This window comes from Somniosus microcephalus, chromosome 4 (genome assembly GCF_052327205.1).
Source record: "Somniosus microcephalus isolate GS21.2 chromosome 4, FLI_Smic_1.0, whole genome shotgun sequence".
In the NCBI taxonomy this organism is placed as follows: Eukaryota; Metazoa; Chordata; class Chondrichthyes; order Squaliformes; family Somniosidae; genus Somniosus; species Somniosus microcephalus.
Genome location: NC_140990.1, coordinates 178314407 through 178337774, shown reverse-complemented (window position 1 = coordinate 178337774; position 23368 = coordinate 178314407). Strand labels below are relative to the sequence as shown.

General features: G+C 47.2%; 1 protein-coding gene across 2 annotated transcripts in view; it reads right to left on the bottom strand.

Moving 5' to 3' along the window:
- The window catches only part of col18a1a (collagen type XVIII alpha 1 chain a), a 381250-nt gene that overhangs the window by 192877 nt on the left and 165005 nt on the right, over nt 1–23368 (bottom strand). The window contains exon 1 of one of the 2 annotated variants that reach the window (XM_085985532.1): nt 6143–7475. The exons of the other annotated variant lie outside the window; for it this stretch is intronic. Coding sequence (XP_085841658.1) covers nt 6143–7094 — 952 coding nt within the window. The 5' untranslated portion in view covers nt 7095–7475. Of the gene's footprint in view, nt 1–6142; nt 7476–23368 lie in introns of those variants that run through there. 2 annotated transcript variants of the gene reach the window in all.

Below are 23368 nucleotides of genomic sequence, written 5' to 3'. Positions count from 1 at the left end.
ATACGGGTATTAAAAAAATGGGACCGGAAATTGCGGTCGGGGGCTTCCCGCGGGCGAATGTCTCCAAACCGCAAGTAAAATCCGTACTTACCTGATGGCCCCAGACCTACGAAGACTCGCGCTCCTGTGGCTCCAAGCGTACGCCTGCGTAAAGTCCCACGAATCCCAGGGGCGCACGCGGATCGCAAGCGCCCGTGATCACATGGGCCGGCCCAACCAATCAAAAAGAGGAATTCCCATTATGCCTATGGGGATTCCATTTACGTACGGACTCCCCATAAGCTTAATAGGAAATCACATAAAATACACACTTTCACACAACCTACATAAAAATAAATCATCACCTGTTTAAAATTAATTAAAATACAATTAAATTAACAATTTAAAGCAAAAATTAAATTTTTTGAAAAATAAATGTAAACATATTTAAAGGGGCCAAAAATAAGCAAAACTAATTTTAAAGCTTTTTGAATGTTTAAATGATTTTTAAAATGTTATTTTAATATTTATTTTCAACCTTACGCTGGTAAAAGGCCCTATGCCTGCTTGTATCGGGCGTAAGAGTTTTGTGGGCATTCGCTGGGCAGTAATAGCCCAACGCTCCGCCCGCGAATGTCCGTTTCCTGTGCATTTGTACGGTCTGTCGAGCTGAAACTTTGACAGATTGCAAGTTCCGGGTTTTCGCACGTGCACATCGCATGCCGAAACCCAGAACCTGCGGGGCCCTTACGGTCGCGTACGAGGCCATAGGCCCCGGAAAATCCGGGCCATTGAGTTTTAAAAATTTTCTTTGAACACTTAAAAGTATTGGAGATGGGGGGGGAAAAAAGGCTGCGTGACTGGGGAGGGGCGGTTGGAGGTGGGCGGTCACGTAATGAAATCTCCAGGAATGCATCCAACCAGATTTTCAGCCCTATAAGAGGGAATATTGATAAATTGTGCACTCACAGTCTACGATTTATCACACATTGAAGCGGAAATTTGACTCAACTTTGCTCACCGTGAAATAGGCTGCCCATCCCATCAAGCTTGCTCCATGTATGATTAATCGCCAACGGATTCCCCATCCCCACCATTATTAACCACTTTAAGGAATACAACGTTCATTCCTTCATCTCCCATCTTATGTTGCACACAGTACAATAATATATCAAAGAATATATAAAAAGACAAACCACACAACTTTAAAATGATGGCTGAATTATATCCACGCACTCAGGGTCCACTTACACTTCACCATCTAACTTCACTTGGCGTCAGCCATGGCTCGGTGCCAGCACTCTCACTCCTCTGAGTCAGAAGGTTGTGGGTTCAAGTCCCACTCCAGAGACCTGAGCAAAAAATCCAGGCTGACACTCCCAGCGCAGTGCTGAGGGAGTGCTGCACTGTCGGAGGTGCCGTCTTTCAGGTGAGATGTTAAACCGAGGCCCCGTCTGCCCACTCAGGTGGATGTAAAAGATCCCACTGAACTATTTCGAAGAACAGAGGAGTTCTCCCCAGTGTCCTGGTCAATATTTATCGCTTAATCAACATCACTAAAAACAGGGACGTCCTGAAAGGCACTATATAAATGCAAGTTCCTTCTTCTTTCTTGACCTGATGACTACACTTGGTCTCAGTACAATGCCAAGGGAGATTAACAAGTGTATTTGTATTTCTTTTATCAGCACAGAAGGAGGCCATTCGGTCCAACGTTCCTGTGCCAGCTCTTGAAAAGAGCTATCCAATTACATTCTCCTTAGAGCAGAGAAGGTTAAGGGGGGATTTAATAGAGGTGCTCCAAATTATATGGGGTTTTGATAGAGTAAATAAGGAGAAACTGTTTCCACTGGCAGGAGGGTCAGTAACCAGAGGACACAGATTTAAGGTAATTGGCAAAAGAACAAGAGGGGAGATGAGGAGAATTTTTTTTATGCAGCAAGTTGTTATGATCTGGAATGTGCTGCCTGAAAGGGTGGTGGAAGCAGATTCAATGATAACTTTCAAAGGGGAATTGGATAAAAACTTGGAAAGGAAAGATTTGCAGGGCTATGGGGAAAGAGCAGGCGATTGGGATTAATTGGATAGCTCTTTCAAAGAGGCTGGATGGGCCGAATGGCTTCCTTCTGACTGTAAGGTTTTATGATTCCACCCTATCCTTCATGTTAGCCGGGTACAAGGCACCTCATTCCAATGATGGTCGAATTCAGGGTGGCCCTGCCTCTTGCAGTGCGAGGTGTAGCAGCTATGTTACCCTACCCCACCCGTGTTTACCAATGTAGAAATCAAGCAGTTTCTAAACTATTATCTTGCAGGCGTGTTATCAGCGACTGAACAACAAATATACACGACTCTCAATGGCTGGATTGGGGGCCCATTAACGCACTCACCATTAGCTTTCCTTGCTGTTAAATACCAATTTTTGATTTGAAATCATACAATCTTGCAGCACAGAAGGAGGCCATTCAGCCCATCATGCCTGTGCCGGCTCTTTGAAAGAGCTGTCCACTGAAAATCATTTGCTGTAGTCAGAATTAAGAACCGAAACATCCTTAATACAAATATTCACCCACCCCACCCCCACACCTTACCAGGTCAAGAGATAATAGATTTTGAAGAAAATTAAATTCACATTGATAAAACATTTCTAATCTAACCATCTCTAGAAATTCAAACGCGACTGTTGTGTTTCCCGGATAGATTCAACAAGGCTTCTGTAGATCTGTCACTTTGTTAAGCAATTGATTCAAGAATAAAAATTGCACCTTTGGGTTTCATCTGAAAACCTTTTGAGCAGAACGCAAACTACACAGGACAAATGAGATCGGAGACCAAATAGGAGGCGACAGTTCAAAGAGTGACCGATGGGAAGAATTTCAAGAGAATACAGTCAAATCATACCCAGATTCCCCTCACGCCAACACCATAATCTCACTCCCCCAACCAACCCCGCCCCATAACAAATGGATTCACTGCACAGCTGATGTAGCGTGGACAACGCTCAGCCTGTACCGATTGATTAACCGGTAGCATCAGCTCCTCTCTTACAGTTGGATCCTGTTCAGCACTGGTTTTCGAAGGAATGTTATGTTTGGATCAGGAGTTCTACAGGTGGCAGATGTTAGGCAGTTTGCAAAGCACTGTTCGGCTGGCCCAGTTTAAATCATTTAGTCAACAGCTGTCTGAACATGCATTCAAACAAGAGAAGGTTTTCGATGAAGCTTGGCAGTAGATTGACGAATGAGCTTAGAGATTTTTTTTAACAATTCCATAAGAGGAGAGAATTGTTCAAATTTAGCACTCAGATCATGTTCTGCGCTACTCAATTCCTCATTTTGTTTCCCTGCCCCCAACGACCCTGTTCCACTGCCTCAGAACAATGACACACACACACACTTACGCAAACTCACTCACTGATCCATGCACGCACTCACACACACACACACACCCGTTTGCGCACACACACACACACATTCACCCCATGCAAACATTCACTCACTTTCATGAACATACTCACTCACCCCTATGCAAACACTCACTCACTCTCATGAACACACACACCCACACCCCTCTCCACCTCCATCATAGCCATCACTAATAAGCTAATGGGACATATGCTAGTTCGGCACCACGGGTCTTGACTGTTTTAAGAACTGGTTTAAACAAGCAAGTGCAGCAAATTTTTTTTTTAAATTGTCAGCATCAATTTAAATTGAAATGGAATTCTGAAGAGAACTCATTTTTAGACTATTAAAGCCAATGAATTTTAAGACTTATAAACAAAGTGGGAACCTCAGACACACACACAGTGCGTTCAGATTTGACGAGTTTCTTGCTGCAGTAATTCCAATAAACAAAACTTCTCTTAAAACTATGAATATTTACTCTAACCCTCAGCTTGCGAATCAGCATGAGTACACTCGCATCACCTCTGATTGGCTGCAGCAGGAACACTCCAGTCAGGACCCACCAGGTGCAAATCTGGTTTGAGTATGGAAGGCCATTCGAAAGCTAGCCAAATGCCTCAGAGTTAGAAAACCCGTGAAAGGGGTTCTTCGGTGGTACACAGCCGGCCCTGGCACCATTGCTGGCATGATCTGGGCAATCATAAGTGGGTATAACTGAAGAATTCACTTTCCATTCCAAATGTTGAGATCAAACGGTTCCCGATTACAGTGATTACACCCATCACCCCTGCACTCCCTGACCTACAAACGGTTCCCGATTACAGTGATTACACCCATCACCCCTGCACTCCCTGACCTACAAACGGTTCCCGATTACAGTGATTACACCCATCACCCCTGCACTCCCTGACCTACAAACGGTTCCCGATTACAGTGATTACACCCATCACCCCTGCGCTCCCTGACCTACAAACGGTTCCCGATTACAGTGATTACACCCATCACACCTGCACTCCCTGACCTACAAACGGTTCCCGATTACAGTGATTACACCCATCACCCCTGCACTCCCTGACCTACAAACGGTTCCCGATTACAGTGATTACACCCATCACCCCTGCACTCCCTGACCTACAAACGGTTCCCGATTACAGTGATTACACCCATCACCCCTGCGCTCCCTGACCTACAAACGGTTCCCGATTACAGTGATTACACCCATCACCCCTGCACTCCCTGACCTACAAACGGTTCCCGATTACAGTGATTACACCCATCACCCCTGTGCTCCCTGACCTACAAACGGTTCCCGATTACAGTGATTACACCCATCACCCCTGCACTCCCTGACCTACAGTGACTCCATTTTAAAATTCTAATCCTTGTGTTCAAATCCCTCCATGGCCTCGCCCATCTCTGTAACCTCCTCTAGCCCTAAAACCCTCCGAGATCTCTGCGCTCCTCCAATTCTGGCCCCTTGCGCATCTCCGATTTGAATCGCTCCACCATTGGCGGCCATGCCTTCAGCCCCCTGGGCCCCAAGCTCTGGAATTCCCTCCCTAAACCTCTCCGCCTCTCCTCCTTCAAGACGCTCCTTAAGACCAAGGTTTTAGACACCAGTCCTAATATCTCATGTGACTCGGTGTCAAATTTGTGTTTGACAACACTCCTGTGAAGCGCCTGGGGATGTCCTACTACGTTAAAGGCGCTGAGTGCAACTTTCAAAACATCTTAACACGCGTTTTTCTGACATGACGGTACCTTATGTCTCACCTCAGAGTCCTATGCATAGGCTGAAGGGGGGAGGTGTTTGTTTGTTTGTTTACCTCTGCTAACAGTGAGAGATAGGCACCCATACCCCTCCTCTTCATCGGGGAGAGGGTGGCAGGGCAGGTGGAGACCCCCACCCGCTAACTCGGTCCAGCAGTTGTCCCGTATGGCCTCGCAGTACCCACGGCAAGGCGGCAGACGCGTGGGGGAGTCGCACCTCGGCGCGAGCAGCAGACAGAAGAAAGGCTCCAGACCGGGGTGGCAGCGGGAGGGCAGGAGCGCCCCCCAGCCGCGCATGGCATCCTGGATCTCTGCCACGCTGGTCTGGTTGAGGTGGTTCGGGAGCCAGATGCCCCCGTAACCCAGCCTGCGGCAGAAATTCAAGGCAGGGGGCAGCGGAGTGCAGTCGGCGGGCCCGGGAGATCCGGACCCAGGCGCGGTCCAATTAGCATGAGGTAGAGAAGCACCACCCTGCAAACCTGGATCAGAAGCCTTAGTAGGGGTTAGTAAATCTAGTTTAGCTTCTACAGCAGCAGCAGAGTATCCCAGCACACCATTAGTCGCATTCTGATTAAACACCAGGTTATTAGTTCGGCTTAAATTATCCAGCACTATCCCATCATGCTTAGAGAAATCATTGGCACTTGAAACGCTGAGAGGTGATTGGCCATCACTCGAGTTCCCACCCGTCCCGGCCGCCATTTTGTGGCTACGTTCTAGAGCATCATGGGATAGCTGACTAGTCAAAGTCCCCGCCATTTGCAGTTGGGCGGCTTCATGCATTCGGTTGTCTGTCTGCGAGGCCTGTGAGCGACCAGTCGATAAAGATCCTCCGACTGCCAGGGCGTCATTCGCAACTTCCCCATTGTCCTTCCGCAGCTCAGGTGAGGTGCCCCAACCGGATTCCCCGCCCGTGAGAAGCCCACCTCTCGTCAAATTAACGTGCTGCGGTTTACCGGACGGTGGGACCTTCCTAAGAATGCTACCTGGACAGCGAAAGCCACAGGGTCGCTTTGAGAAGGGTGCAGCCATAGGATCGCTGACCAACACTGGCCGTTGAGCAGCTACTGTTGTGGCAAACCAGGAGGAGGAGGAGATGTTGGATGAGGAGGAGTTGGATGAGGGGGAGGAGGAGGTGGAGATGGAAGAGTTGGTGGAGATGGAGGAGTTGGTGGAGATGGAGGAGGAGGCGGAGATGGAGGAGGAGTTGGAGGAGATAGAGGAGGAGGAAGAGGACGCTGATGGTTCTGCCGCAGTGAAAGCCTGGCTTGCAGGTGAAGCTGTTGTCACCACGTGCACTGTCCCAGTGCTGGTAGCTGCAGTAGACTCTGATGGTGTGCTAGCCTTGGTATCTACAGTCCTCATTTGGCCTGGAGTTGAACTCGATGCTGTAGAATCTTCTTCCGCTGTCCTTCCCAAAGTCATTGTTGCAAGTGGCATCTCAGGTTTGGCTGTTGCGTTTAGTCTCGTGTGCCAGGACCGAAGCAAATTCTGCACTCCTTCTGCCACGTCCAGTATCTTAGCACCGACCCCAGCGATGTTCTCCTCTTGTCCATCTGCTCCCGCCTTGGGAGTCTTGGAGGTAGTCATTGTAGCATCGGTGGTTACCAGAGGCAATGGGGTCGTCGCCCCGTTTCCCCCCAGCAAGTCTTTCTGAAGTCCCGCATGCTGCATTCCAGATGTGGTTCGGAGAGGTTCAGCGGTAGGTTGACCCGTTCCAAAGGTGTCCACTCCGGGCTCGGCTGGACGCTCGCTTCCTGTGCCGTACCGATCGGTGGAGGGTGAGATGACTGGCTGTAGCGTGACCGCAGGCGGTTTTGGGTCCAGGGTCGTAGTCACCTTCTTCTCTCCACCTCCAAACCAATTCCACCAGCACCAAGCATTGGGGATAGCTACCCACACGAGGCAAAGCACCACAAGCTTGACCGACGCACTCATTCCAACTGTCAGGCGAGCCTCGCAATACTGGATGTGCTCAGAGTCCTGGTGTTAATATTAACATGTCCCACAGGGCACACACAAACACATGCCCTTCGTACCAATAAAAACCAGAGAGGAGGTGGGGCTAAATGGGCTTCAATGACAGCCTCCTCTTCATTGGCTCCCTGCAGTCAACGCTCCTTGGGCAAGGTTAATGAGATTGAAACGGAGCTGGGTTCGAATCAGTCAGTTCCGCACAGAATCAGCTCAGCTGCTTAAAGAGACCAGATCCAGCAAAAGCTCTCTGCTGCTAAGACTCTGGCTGCAATCCCACAGACAATTAGGAATACCTTCTCCTCTCTCTTGTCTCTGCATCTGTTCCCAGACTGAATTCTTTGCTAAAACTTGCAGCCAATCTAGCTCGAAATCTCGGCGAGGTCCTCCTCTTCCCTCAGCTCACACCCCTCCCCTTCGCCCTCCCCGCCTCCTTAGAATTAACTTTCTCCTTTACACTTCCGACTTCAAAAGCCAAGCCCCTCTCGTCACGTTATTAACCCTCTGCTGCCTGCACTCGCTTTCCTTCAAACAAACCCACTCCCTGTGTTTAAGCTCTCACTGTGGCAAACACGCTCTGTTTGTAAAAAGATAACACACAAAGCTCTCTCTACCCACTTCACTCTGCAAAGCCCAATTAATTTCTACTGCCAGCTGGGTATTGTACACACGTGTGGGCCTCGAACACGCACTTCAAAGTGTCCCCGTCACACTTTTATGTGCATTATTAAATGTCGCCAAATACCGCAATCTGCTTGTCAATGATTATAATTTTTTTAAGAAACGTTTGCATTTAGAGGCGCCTTCCGTGACCTCAGGACATCCCAAAGCACTTTACAGCCAATTAAGTACTTTTTGAAGTATTGTCACTGTTGTAATGCAGGGAATGCGACAGCCAATTTGCGCACAGCAAGCTCCCACAAACAGCAACGTGATAACGACCAGATAATCTGTGTGTAATTAGTGATACTGGTTGAGGGATAAATATTGGCCAGGAAACCGGGGAGAATTTCCCTTGCTGGTCTTCGAAAAAAGTTTTCTTCTTTAAACAAATAAAGTACAGCTTGCTTGCAGTTAAAAATCAGCTACAGCTCCTAATGTTAGTTTTAGGAAAGGGCTTGGGCCCAGAGAGAGAGAGGGCACACTGACCTGGAAAAGAGATGCAAAAAGAACAATCATCTTCCGCAGAAATATATTTTTTAAACGCACCATGGACTCCCTGATGAGCTTCTGGGTTGTGGTACTGGGTCATATAGATCAGAAAGGTCCATAGTTGGTGCTGTGCTAGCTAATGTCAGATGGGATTCCTGTTCCTATCACCCATGGCTCTGTGGGTAGTACTCTCACCAGTGAGTCTGAAGGTTGTGGGTTGAAGTCCCACTCCAGGGACTTGAGCACAAAATCTAGGCTGACACTCCAATGCAATGCCGAGGGAGTGCTGCACTGTCAGAAGTGCCGTCTTTCGGATGAGACGTTAAACCGAGGCCCCGTCTGCTCTCTCGGGTGGACGCATAAGATTGCATGGCACTATTTTGAAGAAGCGCAGGGGCGTTATCCTCGGTGTCCAATATTTATCACTCAGCCAACAGCACGAAAACTGATTATCACATTACTATTTGTGGGATCATGCTGTGCGAAAATTCACTGTCGCGTTTCCTACATTACAACAGTGACTACACTTCAAAAGCGCTTTGGGACATTCAGAGGTTGTGCAAGGCACGATATAAATGCAAGTCTTTCTTCTTCCCTGATTGCTGTTGACTGGCCCCTACTAGGAAATGCTTCCATGTGATCATCAAGCAACAATAAGGATCATGCTCGCTGTGATAGCTCCCTCTTCCTCTCTTCCTTTACCCCATATGATCAAATAATCTGCCAACACTTGCTGTGGAGGCCCACTGAAGGATTGTCTACTTGGGTCAAGAACTAGAAAAAGCCAAAATTGGTGGGACTGTATCCCAGGACGTGTCAATACAGAAGTGGGGAAAGGGAGAGAGCAAGAAAGAGAAAGAGGAAAGAGAGAGGAAAGAAAATAATGGAGAGAGGAGAGAGAGAGAGAAAACAGAGAGAGGGGAGAGGTGAGAGGGGGAAAAAGGAGGGGAGAGAAAGGGACAGACAGATGGGAGAAAGAGGGGAGAGGAGATAGAAATGGGAAGGAGAGAGGGAGGAAAGGGAGAGGAGGAGGAGGAGGAAAGAGATGAAAGACAAAAGTGAAAAGAAAGAGAGGAGAAAGGAAAGAGAGAGAGGAAACAGATCCATCTAATTTACAGAACCAAATATTATGGGATATCTAAGCGCTTGGTATTAATTGTAATTTGCTCTCCAGAGCTCCCTCAACAAACAAAGAGACTGCAGCCATCACAATAAAAGACAAAGGCCTAAAAAATTCAGTTGCTTTGCGCCTCCCGTTAGTGCCCTAAGAGGGCGATAACGGGGCGCAAAGCAATTAGCGCCCGGGCGCGGCGCTGCCAACGCCCCCCGCGAAATTCAGCGGGAGGTTAACGGTGGCAGTAACCATTAGCACCCCGCCGCCGGCGATGACGTCATTGCCGTGCGTAGCACCCCGCTCACGCCCCAGCCGCGATCTTCGGTAGCGCCCCCTAACTTATCGCCGGACGCTATGTCCGACGGGGTCAGGGGGCCTACCTGCGGCCGGGGCGGCACTAATTAAAGGGAAGGTGCGGGGCTGCCATTTTTGTTGCTGGCCGCCTGCCAGCACCTGCCCCCTCTGCCGTCCCCGGCCTCCTCTGATGCCTCCCCCGCAGAGTGCCGGCTGCGCTCCGTGAGCCCGGCACTTCTCTTGAGTGTCGGGCTCTTTTGCCGGCACTCCGATCCCTGGTGGCCCAGCTGGGCCCCGGGTCGCGCTACGCATGCCCCCTCCCCACTTTAAGAAGGGGAGGAAGGCCTGCAGTACCGGACGTAGCGCAGCGACATTCACTCACAGTGCCCCAAGAGGGAGGCAGAGGCGCTTCCAGTAGCACCCCGCTTCCCTCTTGGGGTACTACCGATGAATTTCTGCCGCGGGGGCGCTAAAAGTAGCGCCCCGGCGAAGTTAGCGCCCCAAAAGGGGCACAACTCAATTTCTCCCCCAAATCCTTTTCTGCAATTGAAGGTGCAGTATCTGTGTGCATTTCCCTTTCCCTTACTCCCTGCCCAAACGTAGCGATTTGCAAAAAGTTGATTGCAGGCCTGCCTGACTGCAGGAAATGGTACAATTACTGGAACAGTTAATGGGATGTGTCTGTTATGAAACTTGAGCACAGATAACCCCCGTCAAAATTGAACTGAAGGCACATCGAACAAGCCTCGACACAGGTTTGATAGGATGTGGGAAGGAGAGCAAGGGGGGATTATTATGGCTAAGACTGTCTCTTTAAACACTGAAACAGCTCCAAGACTTTAGGGAGCATTTAAAAAGAAACAGTTAAGTGTCAACATCCTTCGGTTTCCCTTTTCATCTCGAAAGATTTTTATTTGTTTGATTTTGCCATTGACAAAGTCACCTTCAGCCTTGAGATTCATTGGGGCTTCATCTAAAACAGACATTCACGGTTTAGAAAGTCCTCCCACCTACCTCACCTTAGAATAGGAGGCCAGTTATCAAAGTCAATAGGTAGGAGGAAAATTAGCCACCCCCTTCCTCACGCTCTCCTTCGACTGCACCCCACAGAGGCAATGGGGTTTCTCCCTGGGGTATCAGCTGAATGGATACGGATGTAAAATAAAAATAATGTTCCCTCTCCAGATGTACACACTGCATTCAGCCGCCCTGCTCCCCCATCCCGCCCAAACAAACCTTGGAGAGGAAAGAACACACATTTCATTCATAGCAGTGTGAATCTGGCAGCATGTCAGCCGTGGCTCAGTGGTTAGCACGCTTGCCACGGAGTCAGAAGGTCACGATCTGACCCCACATTTCAGATATTTCATCCTGTTGGCTAGCGTGTTTCTTGGACATACGAGGTCCTTTCTCCGCTACCACTCCCCTCCCCAAGGTGACTCTCAAATGCAACAGCCTCTCGCAGTCACCCCTCATTATTCCAAAGCAAATTCTTGAGTCTTGCCGTAAATGCACAGGGTCGCATTGTGTTTTTTTTGATTATTCATTCACAGGATTGCCCATCCCTAATTGCCCTTGAGAAACTGGTGGTGAGCTGCCTTCTTGAACCGCTGCAGTCCATGTGGTGAAGATACTCCCACAGTGCTGTTGGGAAGATATACTTTGTCGTAGCGGTTTGGTACAGCTGAGTGGCTTGCTAGGCCATTTCAGAGTCAACCACATTGCTGTGGGTCTGGAGTCACATATCGGCCAGACCGGGTAAGGACGGCAGATTTCCTTCCCTAAAGGACATTAGTGAACCAGATGTGTTTTTTTTTACCACAATCCAGTTGTTTCATCGTCACCATTACTGATACCAGCTTTTTATTCCAGATTTATTTAATTGTGGCACTTCCTGTTCCCTCTGACCGGTTAACTAATATGTCCACATAAAATGTCCAAGTGATTCTACATACTGGGAAATGACGGTCACACTTCTGAGGTGTTGAATAAGAAAGCGGAATCAAAGTCCCTGAAGTATAACAGGAGAATATATTACATAGAATTTACAGCACAGAAACAGGCCATTCGGCCCAACTGGTCTATGCCGGTGTTTGTGCTCCACACGAGCCTCCTCCCACCCTATCAGCATATCCTTCTATTCCTTTCTCCCTCATACACCTATCTAGCTTCCCCTTAAATGTATCTCTGCTATTCGTCTCAACCGCTCCATGTGGTAGCGAGTTCCACATTCTAACCACTCTCTGGGTAAAGAAGCTTCGCTTGAATTCCCTATTGGATTTATTAATGACTACCTTATATTTATGGCCCTTAGTTTTGGTCTCCCCCATAAATGAATACATCTTCTCTACATCTACCCCATCAAACCTCTTCATAATCTTGAAGACCTCAATCAGGTCACCCCTCAGCCTTCTCTTTTCTAGAGAAAAGAGCCCCAGCCTGTTCAGTCTTTCTTGACAGTTATAGTCTCTCAGTTCTGGTATTATCCATGTAAATCTTTTTTGCACCTTCTCCAGTGCGTCTATATCCTTTTTGTATCATGGGGATCAGAACAGTGCACATTACTCCAAGTGTGGTCTAACCAAGATTATATGTTACCGCGTGTAATGCATACAATTGCAATTGCAATCCATTGCGGAGGCAGATTCTCACCGAGCTCTCATTCTTTCCTTTTTACCTCTAATTATTCTTTTCTTTTTGCTCAGACAATTTTCTTCATTTTTTTTTACATTGGAAAGAAGTTGGCAAATAAACAGGTGACAAAGCTCAGATAACTGACAGGACACCAGATTAACAACAATTTGCATTTATACAGCTCTTTAAAAGTAGTAAAACATCCCAAGGTGCTTCACAGGAGCGTTAAGCAGACATCGAGCGACACGAGGTATTAGGACAGACGACCAAAAGCTTGGTCAAAGAGGCAGCTTTTAAGGAGTCTCTTAAAGGAAGAGAGAGAGGTGGAGGGGCGAAGAGGCTTAAGGGGGGAATTCCAGAGCCGAGGGCCTAGGCAACTGAAGGCACGAAGTGGGTAGTATAGTTGTCTAGTTAAATATAGGGGTTTAATTGAACGTTTGCAATGGGACCCACCCATTGTCCCCATAAGGCAATGCTCCTCCTGAGTGCAGTCCTGTCCTGGGGAGCATCTTTCTCTTGAAAACTGAAGTCAGGAACGTGGCTGGAGCTGGAATCCCCTGTGAATAAATGAATTGATCGTTGGGGCTGAGTGAGCAGATTGGTTGCAGCTCCAACTGAATTCCCAACTTTTTATTTTGCGGTATTCCTGGATCCATTTTTTTCAGGAGCTTGCGTTTCCTGCCATTTCACAGATTACATGGGTGGCACCATTCCATACAGGGGACCAAAGAGCCTTGTACAAGCTTCCAACATACTGTCCTTATTACAGCACGGAGAGAAAGCAGCAGAGAGGCCAGTTTGCACAGGAAGAGGAAATCTATGTGCAATTATGAAGGGTTTTGATGGGAGTAAATAAGGAGAAACTGTTTCCACTGGCAGAAGAGTCGGTAAACAGAGGACACAGGTTTAAGGTAATTGGCAAAAGAACCAGAGGGGAGATGAGGAGAATGTTTTTGATGTAGTGAGTTGCTATGATCTGGAATGCAATGCCTGAAAGGGTGAGATTCAATACTAATTTTCAAAAAGGAATTGGATAAATACATGAAACGGAACAATTTGCAGGGCTGTGGGGAAAGAGCAGGGGAATGGGACTAATTGAAAAGCTCTTTCAAAGAGCCGGCACAGGCATGATGGGCAGAATGGCCTTCTTCTGTGCTGCATCATTCTATGATGTAGAACCTTTAACGTAGTAAAGCGTCCCAAGGTGCTTTACAGAGGCATAATCAGGCACAAATGGACACCAAGCTAAAGGAGGAGGTATTAGGAGTAGTGACCAAAAGTTTGGTAGGTTTTAGGAACAGGAACTTGCACTTCACAGCTCCCAGGTAGATGTGAAAGCAGTACTGATTTAAATCAGGAAACTAATCTAATAGTTAAGGTACCATTAAAAGGGCAGTAACATAATAGTGATCTATTCAGTGTGTATCTGTGCTCTCCCCCACAGAGATTAGTTCCGTGGACCAGTATTACATACAGCCCCCATGTACTTTTAGCCTCCAATTCTATTGGGAGTATTTTCATAGCTCGGTGATGTTTCACTAATGTTGCACAGTAACCCCTGTGCTCGCCGACCTACATTGGCTCCTGGTCCAGCAATGCCTCAAATTTAAAATTCTCATCCTCGAGTTCAAATCCCTCCGTGGCCTCTGTAACCTCCTCCAGCCCTACCACCCTCCGAGATCTCTGCGCTCCTCCAATTTTGGCCTCTTTTGCACCCTGATTTCCTTCACCCCACCACTGGCGGCCGTGCCTTCAGTTGCCTCGGCCCTAAACTCTGGCATTCCCTCCCTAAACCTCTCCACCTCTCTCTCCTCCTTTAAGATGCTCCTTAAAACCAACCTCTTTGACCAAGCTTGACCAGCTGTCCTTGTGTGGCTTATAATTATGTCTGATAACACATCTGTGAAGTGCCTAGGGACGTTTTACTACATTAAAGGTGCTGTATAAATGTAGGCTGCTGTTCAATCCACACTCTGCTACCAATCAGGGGGCCATCAAGGGAGGGGGAAGGATAAGCAAAGGGGAAGAGTCCCGTCTGGTGGGCTGCAGGAGGCCTCGGTCGGGGCCGAGCAGCAAGCCTGGCAACAGGCCATCCACCTGCCCTCAGAGCAGGATAATTTACAAAGAAGAAAAGCAACAGTGAAACCCTTCAATTTCCTCAGTACCCGAGACTCCAAACAGCTGAACAGCTGGAAGCAATGGCGCCTTGAACTGTGTGAGGTCGGCAGAGGCAAAGAACCGGAGGCAAAATCCTGGTCAAAGGTGACATGGTGACCACGGTTTATGGGAATGTAAGCAGCACTGGGTGATACTGGCAGAACGGTATTCATTGTCTAAAGGCACTGAGAGTTCGCCAGGTAGTGTGGGACTGGAGTTAGAGGTAGGCCCAGACCAGGTTGGGGTTTTTAACAGCATTCCAGCAACTCTTGTGGTCATTTTATCTGATGCCAGCCCACAAATTAACCAGATTTATTGAATTCTATTTCACAACCTGCCACGGTGGGATTAGAAATTCAGTAGCGCCCCTTACCCCTGCGACAGGCAAGTGACTGGTGGCCGGGGATAAGTGACCAGGGGGAGCAGTTTCATGCTTGGCTACAGAACGCCTCTTGCTTGTCCTCACCCAATATGGTGGGCGGCGCACTTCCACTCGGTAGTGTACGCGCACTTCATGTCCACCATTTTGGGTACTTAGGAGACAGTGTAGCGCCTGAAAAACGAGCGCTACACGGCCCAATTTCTAGACCATGGCCTCTGCTAGTCCAGTATCATAACGATTACGCTACTATACCCCAGGCAGGTTTCCTGCAGTGACGAAGGCTTGGACACCATTCAGATGTCCAAACACAAATGCCTGGCCCAACGAATCTGCAGCATCAGACAGAGAGCGTGCAATCTTGGGTCTACAAACAGAATGGAGCTCCTCACTGGAGTCTCTAGATCGGAAGTGAGTGACGAGGGATGCTGGTCTCCTGAAGCATGCACTGCACTCACAGCCCATGGTTCTGCTACCGAACAATAGGAGCCCTCATGACCAAAACCTAGGGGTGGAAGGCCTGAGAGAATGAATGGAGGCTGGGGACCACATTTAAGAGGAAGCCACCACTATCTACACAGCTCGGAATTTTATTTAGCAAAATGATCTCTCGGATTCAGGTTGAAAAAGGCAGATGGGCGACTGAACATTGAATTGAAATAGATAATAATGCACGTGTGAAAATCTTTGATGTTTAGATTTGATCTCAGTGCGTTCGACTTAACTTTATGTCAAGTACCTTTCAGAATAGTTTGATTTTTTTCCCTTTTAACTGCTATTTTAAGTGAGCTGTGAAAAACATCAATCATAATTTTCTGAAGTATAATGGGTAAGAAAAACTTGTGTTTCTACAGCGGCATTCACAACCTCAGGACGTCCCAAAGTGTTTTAAAGTCAATGGTGTACTTTTGAAGCAGGGCCCAGTGACAGATCCTCCACCCACACTCGGGCTAATGGCAGAATCTCCACCAGACCCGTGCCCTACCCGAGATCGGCACACGCCAAGGAACTGAACCCGAGGTCATCCTGTGCTCGTCTCTCACCGCGCTGGGTGTGTGTATTTTTATTTAGGAAATGTTAAATGAGGACAGAGTTAGTCTTGAATAGGAGACTTAAATGTGAATTCCATATTGCAAGAAAGGCTTAGGCAAGTGCCCAAATTCGAGTTGCTGCAGTGGGATTTGCATCTCAAGCCAGAGAAGGCTGGTTCATTCCCAGAATGTTTCGGGAATGCTGGACATTTGCCGACGCAAATCTGTGTCAGGATCCGAGCCAATTCGTTGCCTTCCCTCCATGAGTGGAACGCATTTCAAATCGAGACACTATCGGCTTACTGTCCTGCAGCTTACAGCTGGATGGCATGCTGGAGGAGATCTCCCACAGAAATGGCAAGCCAGCTCTCACTGAAGCTTCCAGAGTTTCAAAGGCGAGTTGTAGCTGAGTAGTCAGGAACAGTTTGCGAAAGATCACGGAGACTTGAGCTCAGGCTCACCACTGAGCGAGCTTGGTTCCAATCAACAGATGCGATCATTTAACGAAACACCTTTCTCAACCCCAATGAAGTACTTTTTTGAAGTGTAGTCACTGTCGTAATGTAGGAAACACGGCAGCCAATTTGCGCATAGGAGGGCCCCACAAACAGCAATGTGATAATAACCATATATTTGGTTTTACTGATGTTGGTTGAGGAATAAATATTGGCCGGGGGATAACTCCTCTGCTCATCTTCGAAATAGGGCCATGAGATCTTTTACGTCCACTTGAGGCGCAGACCTTTTCGGTTCACCGTCTCATCCGAAAGACGGCACTTCCGACAGTGCAGCACTCCCTCAGTACTGCACTGGAGTGGCGGCCTGGATTATGTGCTCAAGTCTCTGGAATGGGAACTTGAACCCAAAACCTTCTGTCTCAGATCGTACATTGTTGGACTGAACGCAGACAGTACAATTCAAAGAAAGGAAAGTATCACGTGTGAGCCAGTGAGCAGTGCCACCTATGGCAGTGTTAGGGCGTCACCTCCTTGCCCTCTACAGATTGCGACTCACGTTCATGTGCCATTCCACGGCCAGTCAGTAACACTTGCACAGGGGAGTTTATCTCTCGGCATTATCTAAATGGTGAGAGATTGCAGAGTTTTGAGATGCAGATGGATCTGGGTGTCCTAGTGCATGAATCGCTAAAGGTTAGTATGCAGATACAACAAGTAATTAGGAAAGCTAATAGAATGTTATTGCTTATTGCGAGGTGAATTGAATACAAAAGTAGGGAGGTTATGCTTCAGTTATACAGGGCATTGATGAGACCACATCTGGAGTACTGTGTACAATATTGGTCTCCTTATTTAAGGATGTAAATGCGTTGGAAGCAGTTCAGGGAAGGCTTACTAGACTAATAGCTGGAATGGGTGGGTTGTCTTATGAGGAAAGGTTGGACAGGCTAGGCTTGTATCCGCTGGAGTTTAGAAGAATAAGAGGTGACTTGATTGAAACATATAAGATCCTGAGGGGTCTTCACAGGGTGGATGTGGAGAGGATGTTTCCTCGTGAGAGAATCTAGAACTAGGGGTCACTATTTAAAACTAAGGGGTCGCCCATTTAATATAGAGATGAGGAGAAATGTTTTCTCAGAGGGTCGTGAGTCTTTGGAACTCTCTTCCTCAGAGGGCGGGGGAAGCAGAGTCTTTGAATATTTTTAAGGCAGAGGTAGATAGATTCTTGATAAGCAAGGGGGTGAAAGGGAATGTGGAGTAATCAGATCAGCCATGATCTTACTGAATGGCGGAGCAGGCTCAAGGGGCCGAGTGGCCTACTCCTGCTTCTAATTCGTATTCTCGTTGCGTCTTGGACACTTTGTTTACAATTGTGGTGAACCGCGGTGTGTGTGGAAACACGAGGGATACGTTGCGGGTTATCTGACTGGTACCAATCGCTTGCCGTCTTCACACAGGAGCTGAGACGTGGGGGGGGGCGGGGGAGGGGGGAGGGGGGAGGGGCGCGTGTGTGGGGAGATTCAGTAGCCCATCCAACCCCACGATGCATTGCAACTGACCCAATCCTGTCTGCTAGAAAGTGAACATTTGCGGTCATGGAATCTTACAGCTGCGAAGGAGGCCAATGGGCCTATCGCGCCTGTGCCGGCTCTTTGAGAGAGCTATCTAATTAATCCCCGCACCCTGCTCTCTCCTCATAAACCTGCAATTCTTTTTTTCCTTTGTCAAGTGTTTATCCTTTTTTGAAAGTTACTATTGAATCAGCTGCCACCAGCCCTTTGGGCAGTGCATTCCAGATCACAACAACTCACTGTGTAAAAAAAAAAGAAATTCTCTTCGCCTCCTCCTAGTTCTTTTGGCAATTATCTTAAATCTGTGTCTGATTACCAACCCTTCTGCCACTGGAAACAGTTTCCCCCGATTTACTCTATCAAAACCCCTCATAATTTTGAACATTTCTATTAAATCTCCCCTGAACCTTCTCTGCTAAGGACAACCCCAGCTTCTCTAGTCTCTCCGCATAATTGAAGTCCCTCATCCCTGGTACCATTCTAGTAAATGTCCACTATACTCCCTTCCTAAAAAGTGTGGTGCCCAGAATTGGACACTATACCCCAGCCGGGGTCTAACCATTTACAAAGGTTTAGCTTAACTTCCATGCTTTTCTACTCTATGCCAACATTCCCTACAAGTTGCGCAGCCGCGTAACTCTCTGCCGGTCCCGCACAACCTGGGACCAGCTTTTCCAATGTTAAAGTTCGCGCATGCACGAAACTGTGAATGGTCCACACACCCAAAAAAAAATTATGAGGAACATAGTTCTATGCCTCTATTTATAAAGCTGGATAGTGACCTGGAATAGGGACCCAGAGAGATTTCTCCTCCCTAACCCAAAGTAAGATGCATCCAATCATTCCAGGCCTCAAATAGGAGCTATGTCAGGATGCTGGTAGAGGGCAGGACTGACTCAGGGACCCCAGCCACCACAGGTGGCCAGTTAATACATGTGCCTTGCTGGAGTAGTTTCACAGACACCATCAGCCCTGCAAAAACTTCAAGTTGGCACAACACCATATACCTGTGTGCACCCTCCCCGACACCCCGGATCCAGGGCTGCCAACTCTGGACATATTCCTGGAGGATCTATCACATGACCTCCCACCGAAGAATAAGAGATGATCTCATTGATGCATACAAGATTCTGAAGGGGATTGACAGGGTAGATGCCGAGAGGTTGTTTCCCCTGGCTGGGGTGTCTAGAGCTAGGGGGCATAGTCTCAGGATAAGGGGTAGGTCATTTAAGACCGAGATGTGGAGGAATTTCTTCACTCAGAGGGTTGTGAATCTTTGGAATTCTCTGTCCCAGAGGGCTGTGAATGCGGAGTCTTTGAGTATATTCAAGGCTGAGATAGATAGATTTTTGGACTCTAGGGGAATCAAGGGATATGGAGATCGGGCAGGAAAGTGGAGTTGAAGTCAAAGATCAGCCATGATCGTATTGAATGGCAGAGCGGGCTCGAGGGGCTGCATGGCCTACTCCTGCTCTTATGTTTTAGCTTATGTTCTTGTTGGTCAGCCGACACGTCCATCCTCATGGTGCACTGCCTTCCTACACTAATTGAAAAGCGAAGTGATTGGATGGTTTTTCTCCCATCTCAATTTTTTTTTTATAACTAACAACCAAAATGTTCAAAGAGCTATTTTAAAAAAAAAATACAATTTTGCTTAATGCCCCTTTGATTTATCTCCCGGGTCGCTCCCAGCAGTGTTCTGGAGCTTAATCTTCAACTCCTGGAGACTCCTCGGCAATCCTGGAGGGTTGGTAACTCTACCCTGATCGAGTGGGTCTGAAATCATTGATCGGCTGCTGTCATTCCTCTGTCCCAGAATGTCTGGTATCACCAAACTCTAACAAGACGGTTCAGGGCCACTGAATCAGTCATCCCACCGACTGAGACCGGGGAGTCCTCACTCTGTTTACACAACAGATTTGCTTCTCGTTGTGAAGACAAGAGTGTCTGGTATCAGAATGTCTGGTACAAGAACAATAATTAAAAAAATAAAACACACACACACACACACGAATCCCAGCTACATTTACAATACCTGATGAAACTTTTTATACATAGATATTCCTTAGCGTCAACTATGTGTGTGTTTTTCCTCCCCTGCTCTTGCCTGAGCCTTGCGAATTAAACTTTCAGGAAATGTTTGATTAATTTATGTATGTGTACTTCTTAATCATGTGTAAAGAGTTCAGTTGCTGCAATACCAAATTGAGGGCAATTTTGCGACTACAACATAGGTTAAGACCTCCCAAATTCATTCTGTGTCGGGCCCTGACAGCTAACCTGACTGAGGAACCCTCCAACTGAAAGTTGGATTGGAACACATATGCCAGTAGAAAGCCACTGCACCACCAGTCCATGAAATCAGCCCTACTACCCTCCGAGAACTCTGCATTCCTCCAATTCTAGCCTCTTGTGCATCCCCCACTCCCTTCGCTCCACCATTGGTGGCCGTGCCTTCAGCCATCTGGGCCCTAAACTCTGGAATTACTTCCCTAAACCTCTCCACATCTCTGCGTCTCTCTCCTCCTTTAAGACAATCCTTAAAACCTACCTCTTTGACCAAGCTTTGGTCATCTATCCTACTATTTCCTTACGTGGCTCAGTGTCAAACTTTGTTTGATAACACTTCTGTGAAACGCCTTGGGACATTTTAACAACATTAAAGGCACTATATAAACACAAGTTGTTGGTGCAATTTCTGTGCATTAAAAATACGCCAAAGACTGCATCGAGAAATCAGCTACCCCTCTTACAACAAACCCAAAGACAGCTTAATTTTGCTCACTGCAGTGAAATACCTCAATATATTTAACTGAATAGCAAGATAGTGCAAACCTCATCACAAGACAAATTGCGTTAAGTTGTTTCTGCACCCTCAGGACAAGAAATAATCAATAGAAAACAGGAATCACATGCAAGGCTAAACTGAATCGCATGGAAATGTTAACTCATAACAAGTTTGAGGGAGAAGGCTCGTGTCAGACAACAACTTGTATTTATACAGCATCTTTAACACTCCAAGGCGCTTTATTCGAGTGTTATCAGACAAAGTTTGACACCGAGCCACATAGGGAGATATTAGAACAGGTGGCCAAAAGCTTGGTCAAAGAGCTAGGTTTTAAGGAGCCTCTTAAAAAGGAGAGAGAGGCAGAGAGGTTTAGGGAGAGAATTCCAGAGCCTAGGGCCTAGGCAGCTAAAGTTACGGCCACCCATGGTGGGGTGCATAAAGTGGGGGTTGAGAAGAGGCCTGAATTGGAGGAACGCTGAGTTCTTGGAGGGTTGCAAGGCTAGAGGAGGTTACAGAGATAGGGAGGAGCGAGGTCATGAAGGGATTTGAACACATATATGAGACTCTTAAATTCGAGGCATTGCTGGACCGGGAGCCAATGTAGATCAGTGAACAAGACACCAACCATAACCAATTTGAAGTTTGAAAATTGTCACGTCCATGGAACTAAACTCTTCCACATGATTTAAGAGTACAAAGCTACACTGTTAAGTGACCCACATACATCTATTACTAAAACATTGCCAAATAGTTTATTTGCAAGACTCCCGCAAACACTATGGAAAAAAATGATAGCTGACACGGAGCACAATCTGTGCACAAAAATCTTCATCGGCTATCATTTGAATAAGGCATCTATCTTCCACAGACCTCGGTCACTCTTCATTCAGCAAGAATAGAAGAGGCCACAGAGATAGGGATGGGTGAGGCCATGGCGGTAACGGGGCATCTGGGCACTTGGTGAACGACAGGACCAACGGTCTACCTACTTAACCACTGAGGTTTAAGGACTGAGAAAGAAACAGAGGAACCACTGAGAATTAGAATGCAATCAGGTACAGAAAGAGAAACGAAGCGAGGGAAAGAAAGATTGGATTGAGCGAGAGAGAGAGAAAAAAGAGACAGAATGGAAAAGAATGAAAAAAAATTTAAATGACATTTTTAAAATCTAGAAGAACAATTTGCGATCTGAGGAATGAGACTCCACAGGTTAAATTGTTCACTTTCTGGGCCAGCGAGGTTGATTGGCAGTCACTAACAATTATCACGCGCTAAAAGGGTACTTATGCAATTAATTACCAGACTTTCTGGGGTGAGTTTAATGGGCAATTGACATGCAAATCCAGCAAGTTGTTAGAAATAACGGGGAGGCTAAGGCCGAGATGCCGTTTGTGCAAAATCAACGGCAGAGCAGAGTAAATCGGCCAGCAAGATCTGGAGATTCACAACTCACGGCGTATCACTTCATCACCCTGAACCGGTGGCCAATTTGCACATTAACAATGGCCTGCATCATTTTTCGAGCACAATCCAGCCCAATATAACTGTTCCCTGGAAAACTCCTGCAAAGCAATTGTTGGGTGGTATTTGAAGGCACACACATGTTGGGTTTGCCCCTCTCGATTTTTGAAATCCTGACGGCCGAACCCTTGGCTGTGTCTGTAGTTTCCACCAGAAGGGCAGGACATAGAATGGGACATGGATCCAGAGATTTGGAGCATGCCAGCAAGCACGGTTTGGTGACTAACTAAAGGCAGCTGCCAGTGAGTGGAAAGTGCCTACTGAAATGAAAAAAATAAACAGCTGGGCACCAGCTCAAATTCTTTTTGCCTATACTCATTAAAAAAAACTTTCTACAATGTGTGACATTATAATCTCCAAAGTCTATCCTCACTCCGACCGGGATGCTTGTCAATTTGTGCGGAATGTGGGAACAGCTTTGGGCCAAGTGTAAGATTCGCAATTTTCAGCAAAAATCACGCAAGAAAACTGGATAAAATAAGACTGTTTATTGACCAAAGTAAGCTTGCACAGAAAAACCTTTGATAAAAGGGCATACAAAATGGCCGCCAGGCCCCGTGATCAGTTTATGAACCATTTTATTTCTGTTACTGCAAGCCAGACAGGCTTGTGGATTGAAGACAGTGAGCCCACGAAAGCCAGTCTCTGGGAACCGAAACTCAGAGCAACAGCATACATATTCAATGGATTATAAGTACAGGATGGGGCCCATCAAGATATGGGCGGACAATGTAAAAACACTTATACCCATTTATCGTACAAAGGAAAAACCGTTTAGCAGCCATCAAGGAAAATGTCCGGACCGATCAATATGCGAACCGAGCCACGGTGACAATGCAAAAGACATTGAAAGACATTATCGGCCAGGAAGGCCAGTTTAAGTTATCACCGGCTCCGTTACAAGACAAAGCGCCCCTGCAGAGATTTCTGCCCGCCAAAATTAATACAAAGACAGGACTATGATTTGGCGGGAGATAAGACTGTCCCAAAAGAGTATAACTATGGATTGAAAGTCCATCTAAGTGACTTCGGACTTCGGGTTACTTGAACAACTTCTTCTTCACTGCCACGGCTTCTTGTTGGGCGACTTCAGGCTTCCATTTCTTCAAGAACTTTCTTCTACGAGGAACGAACGAAGG